Genomic DNA, 23,974 nt, shown 5'->3' with positions numbered 1-23,974 from the left:
TGAGAAATCCTAGGTAGAGATCTGACAACTGGGAACCTAAGTATCTTCCTTGTGCTCAAATTTTATTTGCTTTGTTTCAATTTCTATTTTTATGGTTAAACAAGCATGCATAGTATTTTAGCCTATAATCTGCATTAATGTCTTCTAGTTTAATGTTATATTGTATGGCTTTGCTGAGAGGTTATTTCCTGTCTCTTCTGCAAACCCGGAAAACATCCACTAAATAAAAAAAGCATGTAGCAAGCATTAAAGTAGTCCTCCAAACCTTATGACAACATTTAGTTCCTCAAATAAGTACTTCAGAGCAACTGGATTTAATCTTTCATCCAGCAGAGGGCTACCAAACTCCATCTATTTACACGTAAGAACAACTGTATAGTTTATTTTTCTGTTTTGTTTTGGGGGTATGTGTGTGTGTGTTTTCCAAAGCAGCAAATCCTTTTCCTAAAATGAAGTTTTCCAGTATGTACAGGAGGTATCCCTGGAGCTGGTCTAATTGCAGAAGGGCCCTGGAGCTGCCTCTGCAGAAACCCAAGTGAGGTGTGGAGATAATCGAAACCCTGTGCTCCGATTTATCCAAAAATACTCTTCCAAATTCAAAGTCAGCTTTTCTTTGGTAGAGTCGTAAATATTTTTCCCTCTGTAAAAATCCCAATGCTGATACGCAGAAAAGGTATAAGCAGAATGATTTCCTAGTTACTGAAGTTCCTCATACCGAGTTTTGTCTTCAGTTATAATTCTAATTCCTACCCGGTGGTTATATGTCTTATCTGTTTTTGTTTTGTTTGGGACAGATGACATTTTGTCTCCAATCTTGTGAGTGAAAAGGCATTTATACTGATAAGTTTTCTTTATGGTATTTCATAGGTGTGTCAAACTAATGAACTGGTTAACTGTGTATTTCAGCATTTATTCTGGTAACGATGCCAGTTTTGTCCTTTACTAAATTTACTTTGGGGACTAATTACAGGAATGAAAAATTTTCCATCTCCTGCCGATTTATTACTTTGTCTTGGTAATCTATTTGGAAAGGAACTGATTGCAAAGCCTTCCATTTGGAACTATGCCTACTTGGTAGTCAAAAGATAATTATTATGTTTTTCCATTTAAAAAAAGCTTTTATAGGGTGCCTCTTTATTCTGATTGAGGCCTAGTCTAAATCTTTGGTACTGAATTTATTTAAGTAGTATGACTATAAACAGGTACTTTCATGGGGGGTTATAAATACTTTCTCAGGCACAAACATATGCTATCTTAGTGCATTCAGGCAGCTATACAAAATACTAGAGACAGTAGCTTATAAGCAACATAAACTTATTTCTCATAGTTCTGGAAATCCAAGGTCAGGATGCCAACATGGTAAGGTGAGAATAGGACCCTCTTGCAAGTGGCAGATTTCCTGTATCCTTACCTGGAGGAAAGGAGATAGGGACCACTCTGTGGTCTCTTTTAGAAGAACATTGATCTCATTCATTGTCTCACCTCTCATCTGCTACTGCCATCCTATTTGGCATTAGTATTTCAACATGTGAATTTTGAGGGGACACAAACATTCAGACCATAGCACGTGTTCACTAATGCTCATTCCACAGTGTTGCAAGCTTTGTATTGGATTTCATCATTACCAAATAGTCTTAAGAAGTGTGAACTTATTAATGATGCTGATCTTCCAAAGTGATCAGCATTTCTTCTCCACATGCACTATTTCTGGGGATGAACCTATCTCATTTCCTATCTTCCCTGTGTTTCTGTTTTACAGGTCTACTTTTGTTCCTTTTCATGTTTTCTTATCATATTTTTTCCCCTCAGAGTAATACGCATAGGAATTACTACCTAGTGAGCACCTACTAGGTGTTTTACACATGCTATTTCTCTTGGTTTTGTTATGTAGATATAATCCCCATTTATATGAAAGGAGATTGAAGACTATAAAGGCTAAGCAACATATCCAAATTTATAGAGCCCGAGTTGGAATGCAAACCCAAACTCAAGACTCTTCACCACAAAATAAACTCGTATTTTATAACATTTTCAAAATTGTGTTGTTTGATCAGTTAATAAAAGATGGTTAAAGTGGATAATAAACAATGACCCATACAACAAATATTTTATTTACTTGAAACGTATATGTTGAAATTCTTTCACCAGTGATTTGATATGGGATCATGACATTTTGTTTCAGAATGTTTTGGGTTAAGAATTTTCTACCATTTGGAGTTTTGCCTTGTCTTTCTTGAGTGAATAATACCTACTTACAGGTATTATCTCCTCTATATTTTTCAGTTGGTGCCTTTTAATTGGAGTCAAAACTTAAAGACAATGGAAAAACAATGTGATTGTAGAATTTCTGGATGTTTCCAAAGCTTCTTCCCAACCTTTTATATTTGTTTTGGCTATACCTATAATTCAACAGCACTATTTGTTAGGGATTCATCTTTACCAAGTCCTTACAAAGCATTCATATTAATTTTCATAAGCACTTGTTTTGTATTCATATTTACTTGGATAATATAAGATTTATTTAAATTATAATTGCAATAACAAGCACAACTGGGATAAAAAGGTTGGTAATGAACCTAACCGGTTCTTAGTAAGCATAAACTTTACTGGTAGGAGAAGAATGTACATATAGCATAAAATGGCTAGAAAGTTATGATATCTGTAACTTTAATGTCCGGTAGACATCAGTCAGTAGTCATAGAAGGAATGGAGACATTTGTTAGGTAAAGTTTTGTTAGAGAGCTTCTACTCAATGCCTTTTAAGAAATGAGGGGAGAAAGAAAACGAATTCACTCTCTGTGAAGACATTGAAAGATAAGTATATCACAGGACTTGAAGTAATAAAAACTCCACATGTTTTTATTTTACGAAGCTAGTTGTGTTGGTATTGCTAAAGTTTGTACCTAAATCATGAAGTTTTGTTTTCATATAAAATTTCTAACTTGTGAAAATGTTCTATTGTTTCAGTAATATCTTATTTATCTTTTAGATTTTGGTGATATTTTTGAATTCTCAAATGCTTCAGGATGCAGTTCTCTGTTAATATTTGTATTGTTATCAAAACTTTTGATTAAGAAAAAAGTATAGTGTTCTAAAGTCCTATAGTACATATTGTTTCTACATATTGTTTCATTCGGTGCTGATAATGCTCATTTATCTCACATTTGTTATTATCTGCTCTTATACATATTAGTGTAGCTTGGTGGAGATATAGAGAAAACAAACAAAATAAATCCAAGCCCAGAATGGTCATATTAGTTAACTTCCTGACTGCATGATACTACTTGGGGAACCAGAACTGGTGTTTTTGTTTTAAAATTCATCCCTTTTGTGTCAATGCTTTGTTCATAGTTAGTTATTTGAAGTCTTTATAAGTCTGTTTCTCTACTCTGTTGTTTTTGCTGTGTGCTTGGGTTGTCTTTGATTATATGCTGGTCACTGTACTTGGAAAATTATTTATAGAGATAGTTTGAGGCCAAGGATGAAGGCAACTCTTTCAAAGAAGATAAATACTTACTTCTGCCAGGTTTTGTGGTCAAAAATGATTTGAAGAGCACCCTAAACCAAGTTCAAGGCTGGAGTATTGTTGAAATTCCTGCAGGAAAATCCAGGTTGTAAATCTGCTAGAGGCCTGGTTATTTGTTATCCTACCCTTAGCCTAAGAGTGTAAGTGTTTGAGGTCTCACATGATTGTGTGGAGGCCCCGCATTAGGCTTTTCACCTTGTATAGACTTTGGCCTTTGATTTCTGCCCTCTTGCTCATAAAGTTTTCAGAATGAAAATTCAAATTTTCTAGGTGAATACCCTGAGTAAACAAGCCATTTCTCTGCTTGTTTATCTCCCAGTAGTTTCATTTTCCTTCAGTTTTTGCCTGGAAATTCCTTATTATCGTGTCAGCTGTTTATTGCTTTTCAGAGGAAGTTATATTTTATCCACCATTTCCAGTCTGTTTTAGTGGGAGTGCTGGTCTGAATGCCCTGACTCCTGTTAACTAGGGACTCATTCTATCTATGTAGCTGCTTAGTATTTTTCTGTGATTGATGTGATTAGAAGAGATGTAAACACCATGTCCCAGGAAAGTCTTGCCCATGCTTTACCTTTGAAATTGTGGTTTCCAAAAAAAAAGTTTGGTTTAAGTTATACTTTGGTTTCCATATTTATGGACTATGACTTTGCATGAGTAGGTACAAAATGAAAAGTGCCAGTCATGCCTAAAGCAAGAAACATTGATTGCCTAGCAACAGATTTTATTTATAGGTCAATTAAACAAAGGTTGCAATAGAAAGAGTATCTTAGGTCTTTTGGTGAAGAAATGAAAATGGTTTATGGAAACTCTACATCAGTTAACTAAATGTGGTAGCATCCAGAAGCAGTAATAATCCAGATGTTTACACTTGCAGACAAATTCCCAACTACCCATGGATATAGCAGTAATAGTTTGTAGCCCTTCGATTTCTGGTAACAACAGTGCAGCCACAAGGGGATTGGGTTTTGAATGGTTGTGTTATTGAGACAACATATTTCATAGGTCTTTATATATATTCTGGTATCCACAGCACAGAAACACTACTAGGTATAGAATTGGTTGTTGGAATTGCAAACATGTTTATATCCACGTTTTAATGATAAGGGCATTGGGTTGGAAAACTGCAGATATGAGACATCTCTCATTGGTTTGCTGTTCAGTCTTTGGCAGATTTGCATATACTGTAGATTACACTTTACCATCTTTCTACTGTTGCTTTTGAAAATAATGAGATATTTTTATTTTTCCTAATCATTTACTGGCCAGATATACTAGTAAGAGTGCTATGATTCATGATTTGTAAAAAGTATAGAATAGCCCATTCAAACCCACCTTTACTGACTTTTAAGACTTAAATTTATATGTAAACATAAATTACTTCATAAAAATTTTAAGATGGCTTAAATTTGGAGTCACATAAAGAATAAAAATGAAAAATAGCTTTGTTTCAATCAAGAAAAATTAATCTTTTCCTTTTGTACATAGTCTAATTCAGACATTCTATCAAACTATCCCAATAGCGCTTCTATTTGACATTTTGTAATGTAAAACTTTCAAGTATTGATAAAATTTCTCTCTTACCAGTAAAGTTGTTCTCTTGGAGATTTTAAAGCTACTAACATTTAATTCCTGTGTAAAAACATAATTCCTAAAATAAAAATAATAATTCCTTTATGGATAAAAGTCACACAAAGTGTCTTCAGGGATCTTTAGGACTAACAGGCTGGAGATTGCATTTTCACATTTCAACCACAATTCAATGCTTTTCATTTGACCAAAGTAAAAGGGCTAAGAAACACACCAAGAGTTTTTTATGAAAAGGTGTTACACATTTAAAAGGGAAGTTACGTGTGTTTTAAAACACAACAGTAAATCGTCAGTAAGGTTATTAGAACTTAACCCCAGTGTTACATCCCTAATAGGATATGGGGCTTATCCACGATCAGTATGTTTTTCAGAATAAAAGTCCATTTATGAGAAGACTGCGGCCCCACAAAGACATTTGAAGATATTTAGTAATAGTTTGAAACTTGAAACCGAGCATTTGAAGATTGTTAGGCAGCTTTCCGTTCAAGACCTGAATGTTAGTAGTGATAGTCATCGTAGATTGTAGGGAGGAACTGAGATGTTTCAGGAAATCTGAAAATAGCTCACTTACAATGGCTGAATTTTCATTTCCGTGAGCGCAGAGACTGTGTTCTCACTGCTGGATCCCCAGTGCCCCCTGACTGGGGCAGATTAGGCCCTCCAGAACTATACTCGAGAAAAAGATGAGGCCAGAGATAGAAGTTGTGCAGTCATGAGATGAGGACACTGAGAAAGTTTTTATTTTAAACAAAGAGTACTTAAAAAGGCACATTTTAGGGTGAATTCCTAGACTTTCAATCTAAGATAACACGTTGTAAATTCAAAGGAAGAAACTTTAGCATTGTGGGGCTTTTCTGATTCATGTGAATTTATTTATTTTCTGTCAAAGTGAGCACAGAGACCAAGTTTGATTAAGAAGCCTCAGCAAAGGAGTTTTCTGACAGAATAGTTTTTCACAGTGAGCAAATCCAGCCCGTTTACACAGGCCAACTCCAGTTTACAGAAGCTAGTCTAATTAATGCAGTTCATCTGTATCCATGTAGGTTAGCGCTTTGGGAATTAATGAATGGAGTCGGGGCTGGCGGTCAGGGGACACAGGAACACATAGACTGTGTCTCTCTTTGCTTTCTGAACTGTGGCTTTTTTATTTTCCTTTCTCTCTGTGCCCTTCCCTTCCCTCTGCCCCTCCCTTGTAGGTTGGGCCGCTGCTGGTAAGGCCCTGACCACCCTCACTGTCATCACAGGGCCCAGGTTTGTGGTGACAAAATGCTTTCAATGACCCACACTTTGTGTGACTTTTTCTTCTTTATGTAGAGGGGTGTCTTCAGAGGGAAGCTTTACACTCCTTGTCTGCTTACTATTGTTACTAGCTCGGAAGTTTTTGTGAAACACGAGAAATGTTATGAGCTTGTTTCAGAGGTTGGGGGGTGGGCATCTGGAGTCTGCTTCTGGGTCTCCATCCAAAACTATGGAAACTGAGGAGCTGAGGTGCCCGTGCTTCTACTCCTCAGGCAGAAGTAGAAGGAAGATACTTTTTGGGTATTCTAATTTCAACCAAATCTTCTCCTTACAGAAATTATTATCAACCGAAAGTAGGATCTATTATATTTTTAGCAAGCTCTGTTTTATTAATCTTTATTAAATTTTATGTTATCAAATTGACTTTTGGATTTGGCTTCAGATAAAACACACTGGGGATGATGTATCAGTGAAGGCACTCATTCAGTTTTGTGTTATATTGCCCGACCATTCATTAGTCTCCGAACACACAGATTCTCACATATGGATAAACACCATTAAACTGGAGTGGAATGAACTCTTGGCTCACAGCTCAAGTGAGCAGAACCTTCTTTTTCTTTTTTCTGACTAGGTGATGTTTTAACTGTCTTTGTAGTGCATCTGCTTCTTTTCCCACTTACTGCCCACACTCCATTTGTGGTAGAGTGACAATATATGCTGTTTAATTGCATAGCTGCTTTCTCCTGGGTGAGGCTGTGGAAAGAAAAGGGGGATTAAGTTGCATATGGCTAGCGCAGTAGTTATTGAACGATGCTCTGACTGATGCCTGATGCCTGAGAAGGATTTTCTTTGGATTCTGATCAATGGAGTGCTGGACACCTAGGACAGCAAATGTCCATTTTCTCTTCTGTCTTTAAAATGAAGTATGTCCTCTCTGAAGGGCAGTCTATGCTGGCTCTCAAGTTTAAATGTAAACAACAGTGTGTTCCTTACTTTGAAGGCAGACACAGCTAATTATTCCATTGATAGCCAAGATGCTTTGAGGAAGGAAGCAGCTTTTGTTACAAGTTCAAAATTCAGCCAGCATTGTATCTCTGCTGGACGCTTGATGGGAAGACTCCTTTATGCGGTGCATGCATCATTTAAATGGCCGGGAGCTCCTGGGAGTGGAACCTGGTGCCCTGTCTGTGCAGAGGTCAGCAGGTGAGTTGTGCACTGCTCTGTTTCCTCAGAAAAATGACAGTGATTTTTTTTTCAATAAATAGAAATCATAGGAAAGTTTGAGCTACACAAATATACAAGAAGGAATGATTATAGAATCATTTCTCATGGCTATTTAATAAGCTGTAGAGAGACGGCGTTATCGCTGAGTAGGAATGTCTAATCTGCCTGGCACTCCAAAAAGGATTGTCTGTTGTTATCTATCTCATGTGGGAGCAATATGTTCTATGATTGGGGAAAAGCTAAGTGAAAAATCACATACTAAAAAAAGACTTGTGATCAGTTTATTTTATGCAAAAATCTTCATACTAGTCTGAGATTTCCTGTTCTGTGATTTCAGTAGTAGAGCCCAAGATGGGGCGTTTTGAGTGGGTTCCTCCTCCCAAGGAGGACCGATTTAAGAGCGCTGCACCCCTTCCCTCCTGCCGTGGCAAACTGTCCTTGAAGGCTGTCTGGAACAAGTCATTTGCCTTCTAGTGGTGTCAACTGTAAGAACAGTGACTTTTCTTTTCTGTGTTCCGTCTAAAGATATTAGAAAATAAAAGCAAAGTAGTGCAATTGTTGTTACTGGTAATCATGGTGCTTTGTGAGGTTTATATGTCAGTCAAATTAACATCTAATATCTGATTCATTAGCTATTCTTCATAAGACAAGTGACAAAAAGAGATATGCTTTTTTTGTAGAAAAGTTGAGGGAATCTTGGGGACTAAGAAAAAGAACTTCCTTTTAAGTTATTAGATTGAAGCTTTTAAAAAGTGTAATTTTCCTGGCATTAAGAAAGAGAATAATAAAATTATCTTGTAGGAGCTCACAAGTAGGTTTGTTGAACTCATTAAAGGCTAATGAAATAAACAAACGTTATTTCTGACCACAGGAACTCCTCACTTCTCTAGCGGTGCTTGTGATTTTTCACCTTACTTTTGCGAAATCTACAGAGGGCAAAAGATACTGCGCCATAGTATAAAGAGTTTCTAAAGGGGCCATGGGAAACGCGTTGTCCCAGAAGCAGCCCCAGAGTCACCCGCACTGTCAGGGAAGCTGCCGGCTGGCCCTCTCAGAGCAGGTCGCCTGGGGCCAGAGGGCCAGAGGGCCTGGGCGCAGCACTGCGCAGTCAGTCCGTCTCTGGAGGAGGAACCCACTCAAAACGCCCCATTCCAGGCTCTACTACTCAAATCAGCAAACAAGAAATCTCAGACCAGTATGATTACTTTTAAAGAAAATAAACAGGTCACAAGGCCTTTTTTAGTGTAGCAGCCTCATTTTGTTGGGGCGCATGTTGTTAAGTTAAAAGGGCATACACAAATCAAGAAAGACTTGCTTGGTTGTAAACAGAGTATTCAGAAGACAAGAGAATGCCAGATGGTGTTAGGAACACAATGTGCTCCAGACTTGCTGCTTTCCCTGAACCACTTTTATTCCTAATAACTGGTTTGACACCCTCACAGCTGATTATCTTGAAGTACCTCAGAGGAGAAAAGTTTCAAATTAAGTTATATCAAGTGCCAGGTGATGACTCAACCTGGTTCAGGAGGTATGTGAATCCTCCCCAAACCCACATTCTCTTTTCCCAGGAAGCCTGTATGTCTTTGTGTGTTACTTTGTAAATATGTACAAGGTTTTCCAGGTGAAGGACTTGATAAGAAGCTGATTTGTCTAGTTTAGATGAATTCTCAGCTATTCAAATCAGAGAGAGTTTTGCTCCCCATGCATGAGAAACTAAGTGCTGGCTGGACGTTAAGGGACCCCTGCACCGTCATGGCGCCAGCACAGTGCCGGCCCTCGCCCTGCGATCCTTCTCTCCAGAATCAGGCTAAGTGCTGCGTTCTTCTTGAGTTAACAAGTTGCATCCTCTGTCTTCTTTTATTTCATCTCCCTATTGGATACATATACAGGAACATCCAGAAACATTAATCCTTCTTTACTTCATCACTTTCCTTAATGTTAATTTGATGTTCAACAAAAGCCTTTGGTCATTCATACTGAGGACCTATGTGCTGCTTAGAGAGATGGAGAGTGGTTGTAGGAGTTAGCAGCCTGCCGCCTCCCTTTCTCTGCTTCTGCCCTCCACTCCCTCTTTTGAGGGCTCTCTCTTTCTTCCGGGATACCCTGGGCGGAGCCCAGATGATGATGAGCGCTCACTAACAGCTCCTAATGCAGCTTCACGTGGCTCTTGTAAACGACCGTGAGGACCGGGCTGCTCCCTGCCCTTCCCAGAGGCGCTCGCCCCTGTCTTGTTCTGGGAGCGGCAAGTAACTCCAGCTGTGCTCATCTCCCCACACGGCAGCGTTGACTCCTCTCTTTAAATGAAACTCGGAGAGGGAAGGGCTGAGAGATTTAAAAGGCAGGAATTAACGTCCTGTGCTGCAGCAGAGCAGCCGTAGCAATAGCAACAGCAACAGCGGCAGCCTCGGCAGCGAGTCGTTCAGAGAGACTGCACCATTTTCCTCTCACCCTGCAGAGGTGTGGCTGGAAACGGCAGTGCACTACCCACCCCCCAGCAGCTCCACAGAGGTGGCCTCTTCCTGGCTCCAGTCGGAAGACACAGGCTGTCTGGAGGAGTCCCCAAAGACTATTCCAGTCCTTGATGTGTGGCTAACGAAGGCTTTTTCAACTAGTAGGATGCTTATCTGCACTTGTGGCCACCCAACTGCTGAAGAGCTTCAAGTCTAGTGCTCCGCCTTCCCGTGGGGCCCTTTCCGAGGGTGGGTGCGCACCTCTGCCCGCGTGCGCGCAGGTGCGAGCAGCTGGGGGCCTGCCCTGGGGCCTTGGCACTCTGTGCTCAATTACGGGTGCCGCAGTAAGATTATGACCCAGCTCGGGGGCGGAGGAGATCATTTTGTAAGTGCTCTGGCTGCCAGCCATTGCCCTGGTGGGGGAAATCCCATCTCCATCTAGCTCTAAAATCACCTGGGTTACTGGGGACTGGAAACTGAACTGCAGCAACTACTTCTGCTGATTTCCTTTGCAAAATGGCTCACGCTGCAGCTTCTATTAAAAAAGTTCGAGAAGCTGAACTGGATGAAAAGGAAAAAAATCTTGAGAGAGAGAGAAAAAAACAACGGAAAATCCCCAGGGAACGGATGGAGCGGAAAAGAAAGGTATGGGGAGCCTCCTTTTAACCCTTTTCCCCTGTGGCTCTGTGTCGACCCATCAGCCTCAGAACAGGCAACTTCATCCTCCCTTCCATCATTCCCCTGCACCATTTGCAAGCTCGGTATGCAGCCTATATAGCTCATGCCTAAATTTGCTGCATTGGGAGGAGATGTCAGAGCAGGGCAATTTTCTTTGCTTTAACCAAGCAAAGCAAAAATACCTCCGCTTCATTTTTCTCTGTTCTTCTCAATTACAGTTATTCAGTCTCAAAGCCAGGTGCTTTATTCCTCCAAGTGCCTCTGAACACTTGTTATAGAAGAAGGAAGGGGTTGATTTATGGTTGGAGGGTTAAAGTATTTTCCTGGTCTTGTTCCTTATCTCTACTACTAGACCTTTATTTAGCACCAAGCCTTCTCACTGACTCTATAATCTGATGTGGATTTCTGGTTAAGAGTAAACCACAGGTTTTATTTACTCTTTTTTTTTTTTTTTTGCCTTCTGAAGGTTGTCACTGTTCTATGTGAAACAGCACGAAGATACTGGTGCAGTGAGCTGTGTCTCTGCATCTTTAAAATTTTAATTGTAATTACTTAATTTTTTGGTTTCCATCATTAATCTTACAATGCTGCTTCTCTGACTATAGCAATTAAATGAAATGACCAAGGTTAAATAATGGGATACAACCTTGGGTCCCATTCTTTTAAACTATAAAATTGTCTCTCTCTTTCTATCTTTTAAAATATATTTTTTCTTTAAAGTCAAAATAATCCTACAATTTGGTGAAACTGAAATATTCATTTAGCCAGTGAGTTGTCCGTAAGGAAAGATCTTTGTAAATGCTTTAATTAACAAAGTAGGTCACTGAATAATTTCAGAAGATGATAAATGGCATATTACATTTAACAGTGCATAAAAAAAATAGTGGTTTGTATACAAGCTGTTGTTGAACATAGCTCTGGGATTAGGGATGCGCTGGGGATCCATATGCTTAATAATCCACATGCTCAATGACTTTTTTTTCCTTCAATAATAGATATGTTTACCTTTTCACTTGGGGGACGTTATCTTTGCCTCATTTTTGTAAAGACACTTGAGTACCCACATGAAGTTGAGATCTTACTGCGCAGGGATTCATTATATTTCAATTTTACTACTTATTCACTGCTAGTTAGATCAAATGACTGTTATCAGGCAACACAAATAAATGAAAGTAGCAGTATATTATAATTTCCCTTTTAGGGAAAACTTTAAATCTGCTTGTCTGATCTTTCAAAGGCCTTGTTTCAAGGATTCATTAATTCTTTTTTATAATATTAAAAGTATCATTGGCCTCTTTTGTGGGAGTTGGCTTCCTCCTTGACAGCTTCTGCAGTTGTTTTTGATTATCTAAGTGGAAACTTTACTGCATAAAGCATTTCCTCCTGTGATTATATCTTTTTTATTCCTTGTTCTCCCAAACACAGTGTATTATTTCTTCGCCAGGAGTACTTATTCAGCATTCAGTTGTGACCTCGTGACTTTCTTAGCTAGAATACCATGCATACACCTGAAAAATCTTTTGGCCTCACTCTGGTTTGTTTCTGTATCTAGTTTGATTGCTTTCCCTGTTTTTCTGTAATTCATCGAAATTGAAAAACTACATGATTAAAATAGGAAAGTGCCAACAGATATTAAGAACTTCAGTTGCTTGGATGCCACATCACTTTAGCTGGAATCCACACGGTGGGCAAAATCATCAGGTAATAATGTAGTCATATGGTGGGTCATCTGATCTTCACATTTAGATAATATTAAACCAGACTAGGAGAAATAGAGATAATAAGGCATAGCTACTATTTGTTCTTCTTTTAAATACATACCGATTGATCTTGTTCCCTTTCCTACTTCAGACGTGTGTGACATTACATAGGTATTTATGCAGCACAACAAATACTAAAAGAGTGGCTGGTTTTTCACCTGCATCAGATTTATTTTCTAAATACATTTACCACCATCACCACCACTCCCCACTACCCCCTCCAACCACCACCACACACACACACACAGCCACTTGAGCCAATTGTAAAATTTGGTTTGAGAGAAGAAAATTTTGCCTCATTATTATTCCTTAAGGATATAGGATAGTAAGTACTTCATAAAGAAATGAAAAAAGATGGTAGCCTATTAGTGGCCCTCTGGAATGTCATCTCCAGAAAGTAATCTGGAAATTATTGTACTTTATTTGCTGATGCCGTTTTATAACTATAAAGTAATACGTCCATTTGTTGTAGAGATGACAGACTGTATGGTTTACAAATCCATTTGTACAGTGTCTTGCAAATGAAGCTGTCTGTTTACAGAATTCAGAGATCTGCCCCAATGCAGATACCAACCAACTACGGAGTTTGAACAAATATGTAAGCTGATTTTGAAAAGATTTTATTGAAGTAAAAATTATTGGCAGCCTCATATTTGTTTTTTATTTTAATGTTTTTTTGTAAACTTGCTGTTAATCAGAAGTATCTTTGCATTATTATTTTATAATGCATACACTTTAAATAAAATTAAATTATTTGTAAGCTTGAAACACATTGCATGCTTGGCTATAAGTCCTGTACCAGGTTGTCAGTGGTGTAGCTTTTTAAAATGGCTCTATTTGCATACTAGAGGACCTAATTTCAACTTCATTAGAAGCAGAATTTATCTTAGAATAAAAATGTTCAGGTTTTTTTTATCTATAATCTGCATTGGTAATATTTAAATACAGTATGTACCAAGTGTATATTGTATATGTTTCATACTGTGGTAGAGCTAGAATAAAACTAAGGTTTAAGCAAAGGGACCATAATTAAGATTAGCCAAAACAGACTGATTTAACATTTATTTACTCGAGTACATTGATATTCTAGCTTTTCTCAGGGATAAGAGGATATTCTTGTTCTAATTATTAGCTTACTTTAACTCAAGTCATTTCTTTATATGTCCAGTTTTTAACATTAATATCTGAGAATTTTAGACTTGAGAAAGATGCCAAAAGTAATGATTTCTCACAAACTTGTAAGACTTAGTTCTAGAAAGAGATTTCGAGTATAATACTCTTTCCACAACCACATATTATTTCTCAACTGTACTTTTTTTAATTTGGAAAAGTAACAAAGAATCAGCAAAAAACCCCCAAAACAATCCCATCCTTGAAAGTATGCATCTATTTAAGTGATCTTCCTCATTTAAAGTTGCGATTACCAGTTATTTTCAGATAAATAGGTATGTTCTCCATTTCTAGCCTGAACAAATTGTTCTCCAACACATCATGTCTACAACACTCATTGGAATTATATGATGTAATAGGCAATTTATAACATTAGTTCTTAGCATCATAATGCCTAAGAAATTCTTATTATTGTTTTAATTTGTACTATTAAAAATGCCAGGGTTCATACTTCCTGTAAAAGAAAAATTTATGATAAATAATATTTATTGAGTACCAATGTGGCCCATATCTGGCACTTTATACATGTTGTACTCTTTATTCTGAATGACGGTCCTATACATTAGGTATTCTCTCCATAAACAAGGAAACAGAGACTCAGAGTTATGGAACTCAATCATATATGTAACTAATATGTGGCAGGGCTTGGATTTGAATCCAGGCTTCAGCTTTCATTGAGGGAAAAAAAAAGGGTAATAGGATTTCTTGGTCTTGAATTTACACTGAATGTAGAGCTTAAGCAAATTGTTTAATCTGCCAGGGTGACAGTATCTTCACCTCTGAAATACCTTCCTAAAATTGAAAGAAACTTAGTTACTATGAGACTAAATAACATATTTGAGAGGGAACTATATAAGTTTAAGGTTAATACTGTCATTGTACTTAAATATTTCATTAGATTTCTTGGAAAATCAACTATCAGAAATCAACATTTGTTCCTTTAGTATAGCAATTGCTGTCAATGATAAACTGAAAAATCTTCATTCTTTCTTACAATTTTATTAGGAATTAAAAATGTATTTGCCTATTTACATTTATTAAACTGACACCAAAAAGTGACTTTTGCATGGGATTAAGTAGAAAATAAAAGCAAACTTTTTTCCAAGTTGTTTTCATTGAATTTTATAGAAAAGGGTTCGATCAGTTCTTCGCTTTTGCTTTTTATTTACATAATTATTATCTTGGAGGGAACAAGAGTTTTTATTTCTAGGATAACCTTTGAGGGACTCCCCCCACCATATTCTCCTTGTCCACATGGTTATTAAGTTGATGACAGTGAGAATACTTATAGAGTGTATATCATGGAATTACCACCAAGTTGCAAGGGGACATAAGGAGATGACTTTTAAAAGTTATTATAGTGTATTTTGTTAAAATGGAAGAACATTTATTTGCAAGTGTGGGGAGGAATGTATTCTGTAGCTTTTGCATTGTGTTATAAGAATGAGTTGTAAATAAACATCAAATATAATGGCTGGCTATGCCTGCCTCCCCTGGTGTTCTGTGGGTGACCGTGTTATGTAGAAGAGTGGACAGGCCAGTCGTCCCTCCTGCCCTTGAGTCTCATGCTTAGGCACTCAGCAGCCTTATTTCAAAGGGAAGCCCAACTCTGAGAATAGCAACATTTAGCCAAGAGCACAAAGATTTCTAGGCATCAAACCAAATACAATGTGATTAAAACTACAAATCATAACAGAATAGTATGGTTCAATATAATGCATTCTGGTACTCTTCAAATATGGAAAATTTCAATAACATTTTTTAAGACTTATATCACATTGTCTTTATATATCTTCCTATGAACCATTCATCAGTAAGTCAGTACTTCCAGAAACCGCACTAAGGATAGGGTAGATGGCTGATGTGATGAGCTTTATATGGATGGTTGCTCTTATATCCTACTGTCCACTTATGAGTGAAAACTTGAAAGTTTTGTTGATTTTCTTTCCCTTTTGCGTCTACGTAAATATATCTAGGCAAATCTATGTACATGTGGAGGCTTCTATTTTTTTAAATCCATTTTCTTCCTCTTTAACATTCTATCTCCTTTTCTTAGTTCAATTCACAAACCCTTTCTTGGCTAGAACAATTATCTTTATATAAGTGACTTGCACGATTAATGACCCTCTTTGCCAGCATTGACAGTCTGAGTTTTTATTAGTTGTTAATTATAAAGAACCTCTTTCAACTATTGAGTGGGTGACTAAGTACTAGCTTAGGATTACAGCTGTCAAATTTGTTGGGCTGTGGCAAAAATAGTCCCAATTATATGGCTTGAGATAAGTTTTTAAGAAGACTGTTAAAATACTAATATAAAAAAAGCTACCACTCTGAGGGAATTTAATTTATTTTTGGAATATAAAATCATTAAACACAACCCAGTGTAATTTTTCCCTTTTTTTGTTCTATTAATTTGATTTCATATAAATGTTTTAATCTTCAAAAAATCAGAATCAATAGTTGTCCTTTATTATCAACCTTTTATTAATTACATTGTTAGTCACTTGGGAAAAAGTAATGATATTTACAGCACATTTTGACATCATAAAGAATACTTGTGGAAGTATTGTAGGACTCTGGAAATACAAGGAAGTTAAAAATTCTACTTACACCATATTTAATGATTTTTTTGTGTTTATATTTTTTCGTTTGTCACCATTTTTCATTTGTATTTCTCAAAATAATTCAGAACAAATACTTCTCAGTGAATGAGACACCACATATTAAAATAAAGAATAGTACAAAGAAGGCAATCCCCACATTTTGGAGTTCTATATAAATTGGTAGTGGAATCATCAGCTATTTGAATGTGACCCTTTTGCTCCTAAGGTGACTTGTGAATTTGAATGTATAGTGTGGAAAATCTCATCAGAGGCATCTGGCTCCATCCCATTCCTAATAAATGAGTCTCATGGGGGAGACTAGGAGGGAAAAGAGACCATAATCTATGTATTTTTAAAGCTCTCTTATGATACCAACTAGAACTGGAAACCACTGTAATAAATATTTCTAGCCCCTCACCAAATCTACTCTAGTTCATCTTTGTATTTGTAGCAATAACAGATTTACATATAATGATCGATATAACTCTAAATTGCCATTGAGAAAAATTTTCCACGTGTAGATAGGAAACACTGGCAACTTTTTGAGAGTTTAATGAGACTAATTGGTCTATATAATAACCAATTAATTCTGTGCATGGAGAGCAGGAAACCAGTGTTTAAGAGGTAAGTTGTAAGGCTTCAGGGTCTGCAATATGACTATCTCTGCCCTAATTGAATCATCTTCAGAAATGGGGCTTGTGTGTTTCTGAGTTCTACATAACTAAGCTCCGAATGGATCCAGGAGTTATCTAAACTAAAGTTTTGAAGGAAAGCCACTAAAATGTGATTTAAAAGTTAGGTCTTAAACAGATCGTCCTGTTTTGAATAAAGTCAAGTAAATGGCCTGGGGATTTAATTGGTAACTTAGCAGCCTTAGAGATCCTGAACTTTTAGAAATGCTGGCACTTCTGAAACTTCTAACACAAATCAACAACTGTTTTTTGTTCTTGTACTTGACTTTGATAGATTTTTCCATATCTCTTCTAAATTATACAAAACGTTATGCACGTAGGGGAAGAGGAAGAAGGGTTAAGCAACTCAGATGAATTATCTTCTGAAATTCTTCAGATATTTCCTTCTAATATTTCTAACTCACCAACTTCTTATAGTGCAAGGGTTTTTTGTCGCTGGGTTGGTTGGTTGGTTATGTTCTTGCTTTTCGCACGAACATTTTCCCAGCTGTTCTCTCACTCTCTTCCTTCATCCTGATTCACTGCAGCTGCCCAGGTAGCCAGAAAGGGGGTCCCTACCAGGCTGTACAGATTTCTGAAATGGACCTTCTAACATGTTCAGTGGGAGTTACTCCTTGTATTTTTCCTTGCTTCATTAGCAGTTTGCCTTTTTTCTTTCCCAGTAGAGCTTCACTGTAATCCAACCCAGTCTTTTTCTAGAGACATCCCTTTATTGTATATCATTACTATGCTTCTTATATCATGGGAAACACCTCAATAGAAAACAATATATGTAGTATTAAGAGAAATATCAGGGGAGTAACAATAATGATAAATATATCAATCTCATCTTTATTTGGTAGAAGTGTTATGTCACATTAATAACTTCATGTTAACATATATCTTGGCTTTAATGTATTTTTCATAGAGACATGTTAATGATGAGTTTTAACTCACATGCTTATAGCATGTCTATTAAAAAAAGGCTAAAATTAAAACTGCCAGTGACCTCTCTTTGTCTATCTGTATGTGAGTAATAATGTTTTTTTTTAGATGTCTATTTTTCAGGAGAGTTATTTAATCTGTAGGTTAAATTTTAAAAATACTAACAGTGCAAACAGAACTCTAAGGATATATTTTAAGTTTTTTATTAAAATAGAGATCAAATATTACTTTTGCATTTGAAACCAAGTTTAGCTGCCAACATTTTTTTTAAAATTTTATTTTGGTATCATTAATCTACAATTACAGAAAGAACATTATGTTTACTAGGCTCCCCCCTTCACCAAGTCCCCCCACATACCCGTTCACAGTCACTGTCCATCTGCATAGTAAGATGCTGTAAAATCACTGCTTGTCTGCTCTGTGTTGCACAGCCCTCCCCGTGCCCCCCATGCACTATACATGCTAATTGTAATGCCCCCTTTCTTTTTCCCCGCCCTTATCCCTCCCTTCCCACCCATCACCCCTGGTCCCTTTCCCTTTGGTAACTATTAGTCCATTCTTGGGTTCTGTGCTTCTGCTGCTGTTTTGTTCCTTCAGTTTTCCTTGGTTCTTATCCTCCACAGATGAGTGAGATCCTTTGGTACTTGTCCTTCTCCTCTTGCTGCCAACTGTTTTGAGACATTCTGCACAATTGGAAGTGGATGTGAGGTCTAAGGTTTTAAAGAACAAGGCAATGTACCAGAAAGCTGTTTACTAATTTAATAACTGACATTTACACAAATTATCAGTTACTTCTAAAGCTCTATAAAAGCAAATCAGGAAGCCTGTGTTTAATTCTGTCTACTAAATGTGGCATTGGGTAGACAGTTGATCTGAACTTCTTTACTCACCTATAAAATGTTAAGGATCTATGAACTGTTATAATTCTTTCTGTTTTTGTATGATTTTGCACCATTTTTCATGTTGCTTCTCCTCATTTTCCTCATTTTTATAAGTGCTTGAGATAGTTCAGAGGAATTTCCCAGTTTTTCTTCATTCAATAGGGATTTTTTTGAGCTAACACTATGCCCCAGACTGTGTGCCTTCATCTAGGGAGCTCTCAGACCACCTGGGGTGATAGGTATTTTCACAAATAACAAGAATAAAATGTTATGTGGGCCATTAAGTGGGGTTGGTGATTGTCTATTTTCATATATATGATGCAAGGTTTTATTATCTGACAAAAGAAGTAATGGAAGGAAATAGTTCCTGTTGTGGTACTTGAAATTTTCTGGAGGTGGTTCAGGCAGGATAAATAGAAAATGAAGTAATCCTCTGGAACTGTGCAGTTGTTTTTATTTTCTATTTCAGATAGTGACTTTAAGTCATTTTGCAGAAATGAGCTTATGTGGTTCTCTTATTTTCTATTAGATCTTCTGTATATTGACAATACCACAACTTATAAACCCACAGAGAAATACAGTAATGCTGTTGTTAATCATTTTATAACGATCCATGGCAGTAATGGTAGCTGCCTTTGACCAGCAAGGTGCTAAGATGAACAAGAGCTGACAGCAGTTACACCTCAGCAGCTCTCAAACCATTCTGCTGCTTAGCTCAGTGAAAATAAGACATCCCCTAACTTCTCCCCGGGTAGACATATAAACTTGCTCCTTATTTTCAGTTCCTGCTTCAAATTGGGCCAGAATGCTTAATTTAACCAGGTCACATCCCAAAACAACTGAGACCAGTAAGTATAAGTGGAACCAGTTACCTGGAAACAATAACTGCTTTGAAGACAGAGGTCACTTAGGAAAGGGGGAGCTTTGATTCAGGTAGTCACCTACAAAACATGGGGATTCACTGTGGGCTCTGAGGGGTGGGAGGCAAAGCCTGGGTGTGGGTGGGGGAGAAAAAGACATCTGTGAAAGTACAAGTTGTTAATGCGGAGAAGGCAGATGACGAAGACCAACTGGCAGATGCCAATTCTCTGGCTATAAACACTTCATCGAAGCCTATCAGGGGTTTTGTATAGAACATAAACATTCAGACTCAGCCATGTAATACAAGAGGCAGTGTTTTAGAACTTCTGTGTTTTGCACTAGAAAACAGCTCTGGAAAAATGAAAGAAGAATTTTTAATAAGCTAATATGAGAATTTTTTTGGTATTGAAGGAAGCTTGATAACTGAAATGTATGCCTCTTTAATCACTGCAATTGGCTTTCACACAGGAGCCTTCTGAGTTACGTATTCTATTATAAATTGTGTAAGAGCTTATAAAACAATTTAATCATTCTAATAATCTTTAAAATTCTATAAAACTCAATAAAAAAACTCAGATAATTATGCTTTCTAGTTTTAATTACATTTTCTACTTAGGGTCAACCTAAGTGGATTGTATTTGTTTACTTCTCTTCTTCCTTATGTTGGATTAAAAAAAAATCTTTCTTCATTTCCCATCAATTAGTCTTTCATTTCCATTGTGAGTTCAGATGTATATGATACATACAATGTAATTCAGGATATTTCACTTCCTTGGATTGAATAATTATTAAATGAATAACCACTATGGGCTAAATTTTAATGAAGGAGTGGTAATGATATTCTTGGTTGAGTTAAAAAAATATTTTCTCTCAAGCAACTTTTCTTCTAAACAGTATTTATTTAAGGTTAATATCAAGAGGACAGTGCTAGATTAGGTGTAAAAGCTTTTTATTTTTATAGATCTGGGCCTTGGAAGGATAGTTAAGGTTGGCTTTTGGTGGAGAGAGTATTTCAGAGGACAGACAGTATTTCAGTGATGACCAGCCTGCAATGACATGACCAGAGTGATAGGGCTGGGTAGGAGCTGGTGGATAGTTGGAAGTAAAGTTGCCTGCATAGGAGAACCTTTAGAGCAAGGAAGAGCTCACTGTACTCAGTGAAGCCAAAAATCAGAAACTCTGGAAGGTTCTGTGATGATATGAAATTATGGGGAAGAAGTGGAGCTAGTGAGGTCACCCAGGAGACTGAAGTAATGTAACACAGATGAACAGAGCTTGGACTGGAAGAGTTGCATAGGAAAATCAGTGGGGAGGGAAACAGAATGGGTATTAGCACTCAGATGAGAATAGGGAAAAAAGAGAGGGGTGAATAAAAATGACTTTAAGGTTATACATTTCAATGCTATTAAAAAACGGTGGTGTCCAGAGAAGACAAGTAGTGACTCTATAGCATCTTCCTATGCTGATGGACAGTGACTGTAATGGGGTATATGGGGGGGGGGACTTGATAATGGGGGGGAATGAAGTAACCACAATGTTGCACATGTGAAACCTGAGCATAAGATTGTATATCAATGATACTTAATAAAAAAAATGGTGGTGTCATTGAAAGAAATAAGACATTTTAAGTGCAGTTCAGGGGGAATATAAAAATACATTACTTTATATATGGTGAATTTGAAATAGTGGCAAGGTGATGTCTCTCTTACATAAATACAGAGACTTTCTACATAAAAGACAATATTATTTGTCTTTCTGTTTCAGAATATGGAAGACATATGAAATATAGAGTTGGAATCTTGCTAGGCTCCAACACATTCTAGTGATTTGATCCTCAGTTTTGGTTTTCTTTTCTGTAAATTTGGGTTAATAATGATAAGCTCTCATAATTAACTATCTATGTGTACATAAAACAGAGTAGTTGTAAAGACTGAAATGAAACCATGTTTTTGAAAACATTATGCACATGATAATATTAGTTAGTATATCACCGTTTTTTTCATGTGGGAGGAGACAAGAAAATATATTCAAAGGATTAAAAATGTCCCTGAAGTTATCAGTGTAATCTCATTGTTTTATATACACGCGAATGCACACACTAAGAGAAATATATAGAGATGTGTGTTGTATGTGTGTACACATACTTATATTTCCTAGCTCTGTTCATTGAGCGGGGCTGGCAGCAGTAGTGCTTCAGTAACAATGAACATATGTAGCCCATACCTTTTCTTTTTTTCAAATTTTTTACATTGTTTTATTTTTTTATTGTATCATTGATATACAATCCTATATTGGTTTCAAGGATACAATACTGTGGTTAAACAGTTATGCCTATTATTAAGTCCTCACCCCTACTAGTGTAGTTACTGACTGTCAACATAAGAAGATGTTATAGAAAGCCCAGATCTTTTCTAAATGTCATTTTCCAATGGTTTCCAAAGGAACAAGAACTCCTTGGGAAAATGGCTAATTCAAGTGAGAAAGTGCTCAACAAATATTAGGGCATGTCAACCTGAAGGAGCTCCCAATGACCTACTGTAGAGACATTTGAGCAACCAAATAAATAATAAAAGTAATGAATTATAACTTATAAATAAAATAAATACCCATGAGTCCATATTAAAAGAAATAGATAGTTGAATAAGTGAATAAATAAGTAGGAAGAATTCCAATTAACAAATCCAGAAGAAATCATACAAATTATAATGAATGTAAAAGCACAAAGGTAACCAGCAATCTAGCCTGTTTGAACTGTAAAAATTTCTATCAGTGAATTGTTTTGAACTACAGAATTCAGTAAAAATAAACTGATCGTGTCTAAGTTGTCAGAGAATAATGTTTGCTCTCTCTTGGGCTCCCAGACACATTCAGTAAGATAAATTTAATATGATATTTTTAATGATTTATTTTAAGGGTACAGTGGTGGTAATAAATGCAAAACAGAATTTGAGTTTGTTTGAAATGTACTTCTGCAGTGTTTTACATAAATTAGTATTTAAAGAAATGGCACATGCAAAGAACTTCTGTATAGTATATTGAATGATATAACCAAAACTACCAGCACAGTATTTTGTTCACCATAGTTGTATTTTTCAAATACCTGAAGTTGGTCCTTATGAATCATGCCTGCCTTATACTGAATATTGCACTCTTAAAACAGATGGTATTGGCACCTATGCAAATCTTTTTTTCCATTTTAATTTTTGAATCCTTTTTGAGTAAAGTGATAATTAAAACAATCATTTTTGTCTTTTTCGTGATGGTGGAAGTATTTTTATTTGTTGGTGATATTAAATTTGTAATATATAAAATAACATTGGCAACTAATATTTCATGAGCACCTCTTAGCTTCCTGTAAGTGTGTAAAATTATAATTTTACTTGGTTTCAATTACTTGGATAACTGCCTTACTTCTCTGCTTCTTTGTTGAACTAAGACATACCTTGAATCTGTGCAGGAAACTGGGCAATATGTGGCTTCTCTTTTACTGGTGATGATGTAGCACTGAGTCGTCCTTTTTCCATGTTTGCCATGAGGATTAACTCTCTCTTTTAGTAACCATACTTGATTCTCTAATAGTTTTCATGATCAGACAGCTGCTTTTCATATACAGATAACACTCTCCCAATTAATGAATCACTCCTTGGTCTTCCCCAAAGTGCACTCTGTTTCTCCTTTTAGTTAAGTTTTATACCACATGGCCAAACTCAGTAAAATTGTTCTGTTTTCTTTCCTTTAATAATTCACTTACCTACCTCAGTCTGACTTGGTAAAATATTTAGATACGTAATGTTGACTTCACACTTGACACTAATTTCTTAGTTACAATCAAATGTATAATGGTATTGTAAGTGGAACATGTATGTTCAACAACCTCCTGTAGAGCGCTTGACCGGTGATCTGAGACCATACAAGTATTTCTCTTAATGCTTCTTGCATGTTCTCTTTATAAATGGCTATATGATGTAGTGATAAATAACTGTGTTTACCAAGGAGGACTTTAGGTTCTTTACCTAAACATGCATGCTTCAGAGTTTTAATGCACAAGATGAGAACAGTATCCTGCCCAGAACAGCCTGTGCCCTAGTGTCATGGATTCACCAGCTTTCAGTGCCCATAATGACCACTGACATTCTTCGTGTACCACAGCACCATTGCCTGACACACAGAAGATACCCCACCGATTCTAAACATGTAATTACTATTTGAGTATCCTAAACTAAAATTAGGGCAACTTATAAATTGTACCAACCAAAGACAGTTGTTACAAAATCAAACAACCAGAGCTTTTAACATTTTGTGAACATTGCTCCTCAATTGCATAGATTAACAAGGAAATTAAGACATTATAAAGGATGGGACGACAAAATTTTCTTTTT

General features: G+C 36.7%; 1 protein-coding gene across 5 annotated transcripts in view; it reads left to right on the top strand.

The window, feature by feature from the left end:
* The window catches only part of ANK2 (ankyrin 2), a 351,461-nt gene that overhangs the window by 55,086 nt on the left and 272,401 nt on the right, over positions 1-23,974 (top strand). Inside the window, exon 1 of one of the 5 annotated variants that reach the window (XM_073237146.1) lies at positions 9,812-10,671. The exons of 3 other annotated variants lie outside the window; for them this stretch is intronic. In XM_073237146.1, the coding sequence (XP_073093247.1) occupies positions 10,543-10,671 (129 nt within the window). In that variant the 5' untranslated portion in view covers positions 9,812-10,542. Of the gene's footprint in view, positions 1-9,811; positions 10,672-23,974 lie in introns of those variants that run through there. One more of the 5 variants, XM_073237156.1, reaches the window with a different exon arrangement.

This window comes from Manis javanica, chromosome 5 (genome assembly GCF_040802235.1).
Source record: "Manis javanica isolate MJ-LG chromosome 5, MJ_LKY, whole genome shotgun sequence".
Classification (NCBI taxonomy): Eukaryota; Metazoa; Chordata; class Mammalia; order Pholidota; family Manidae; genus Manis; species Manis javanica.
This window is presented reverse-complemented; position numbering and strand designations above follow the sequence as displayed.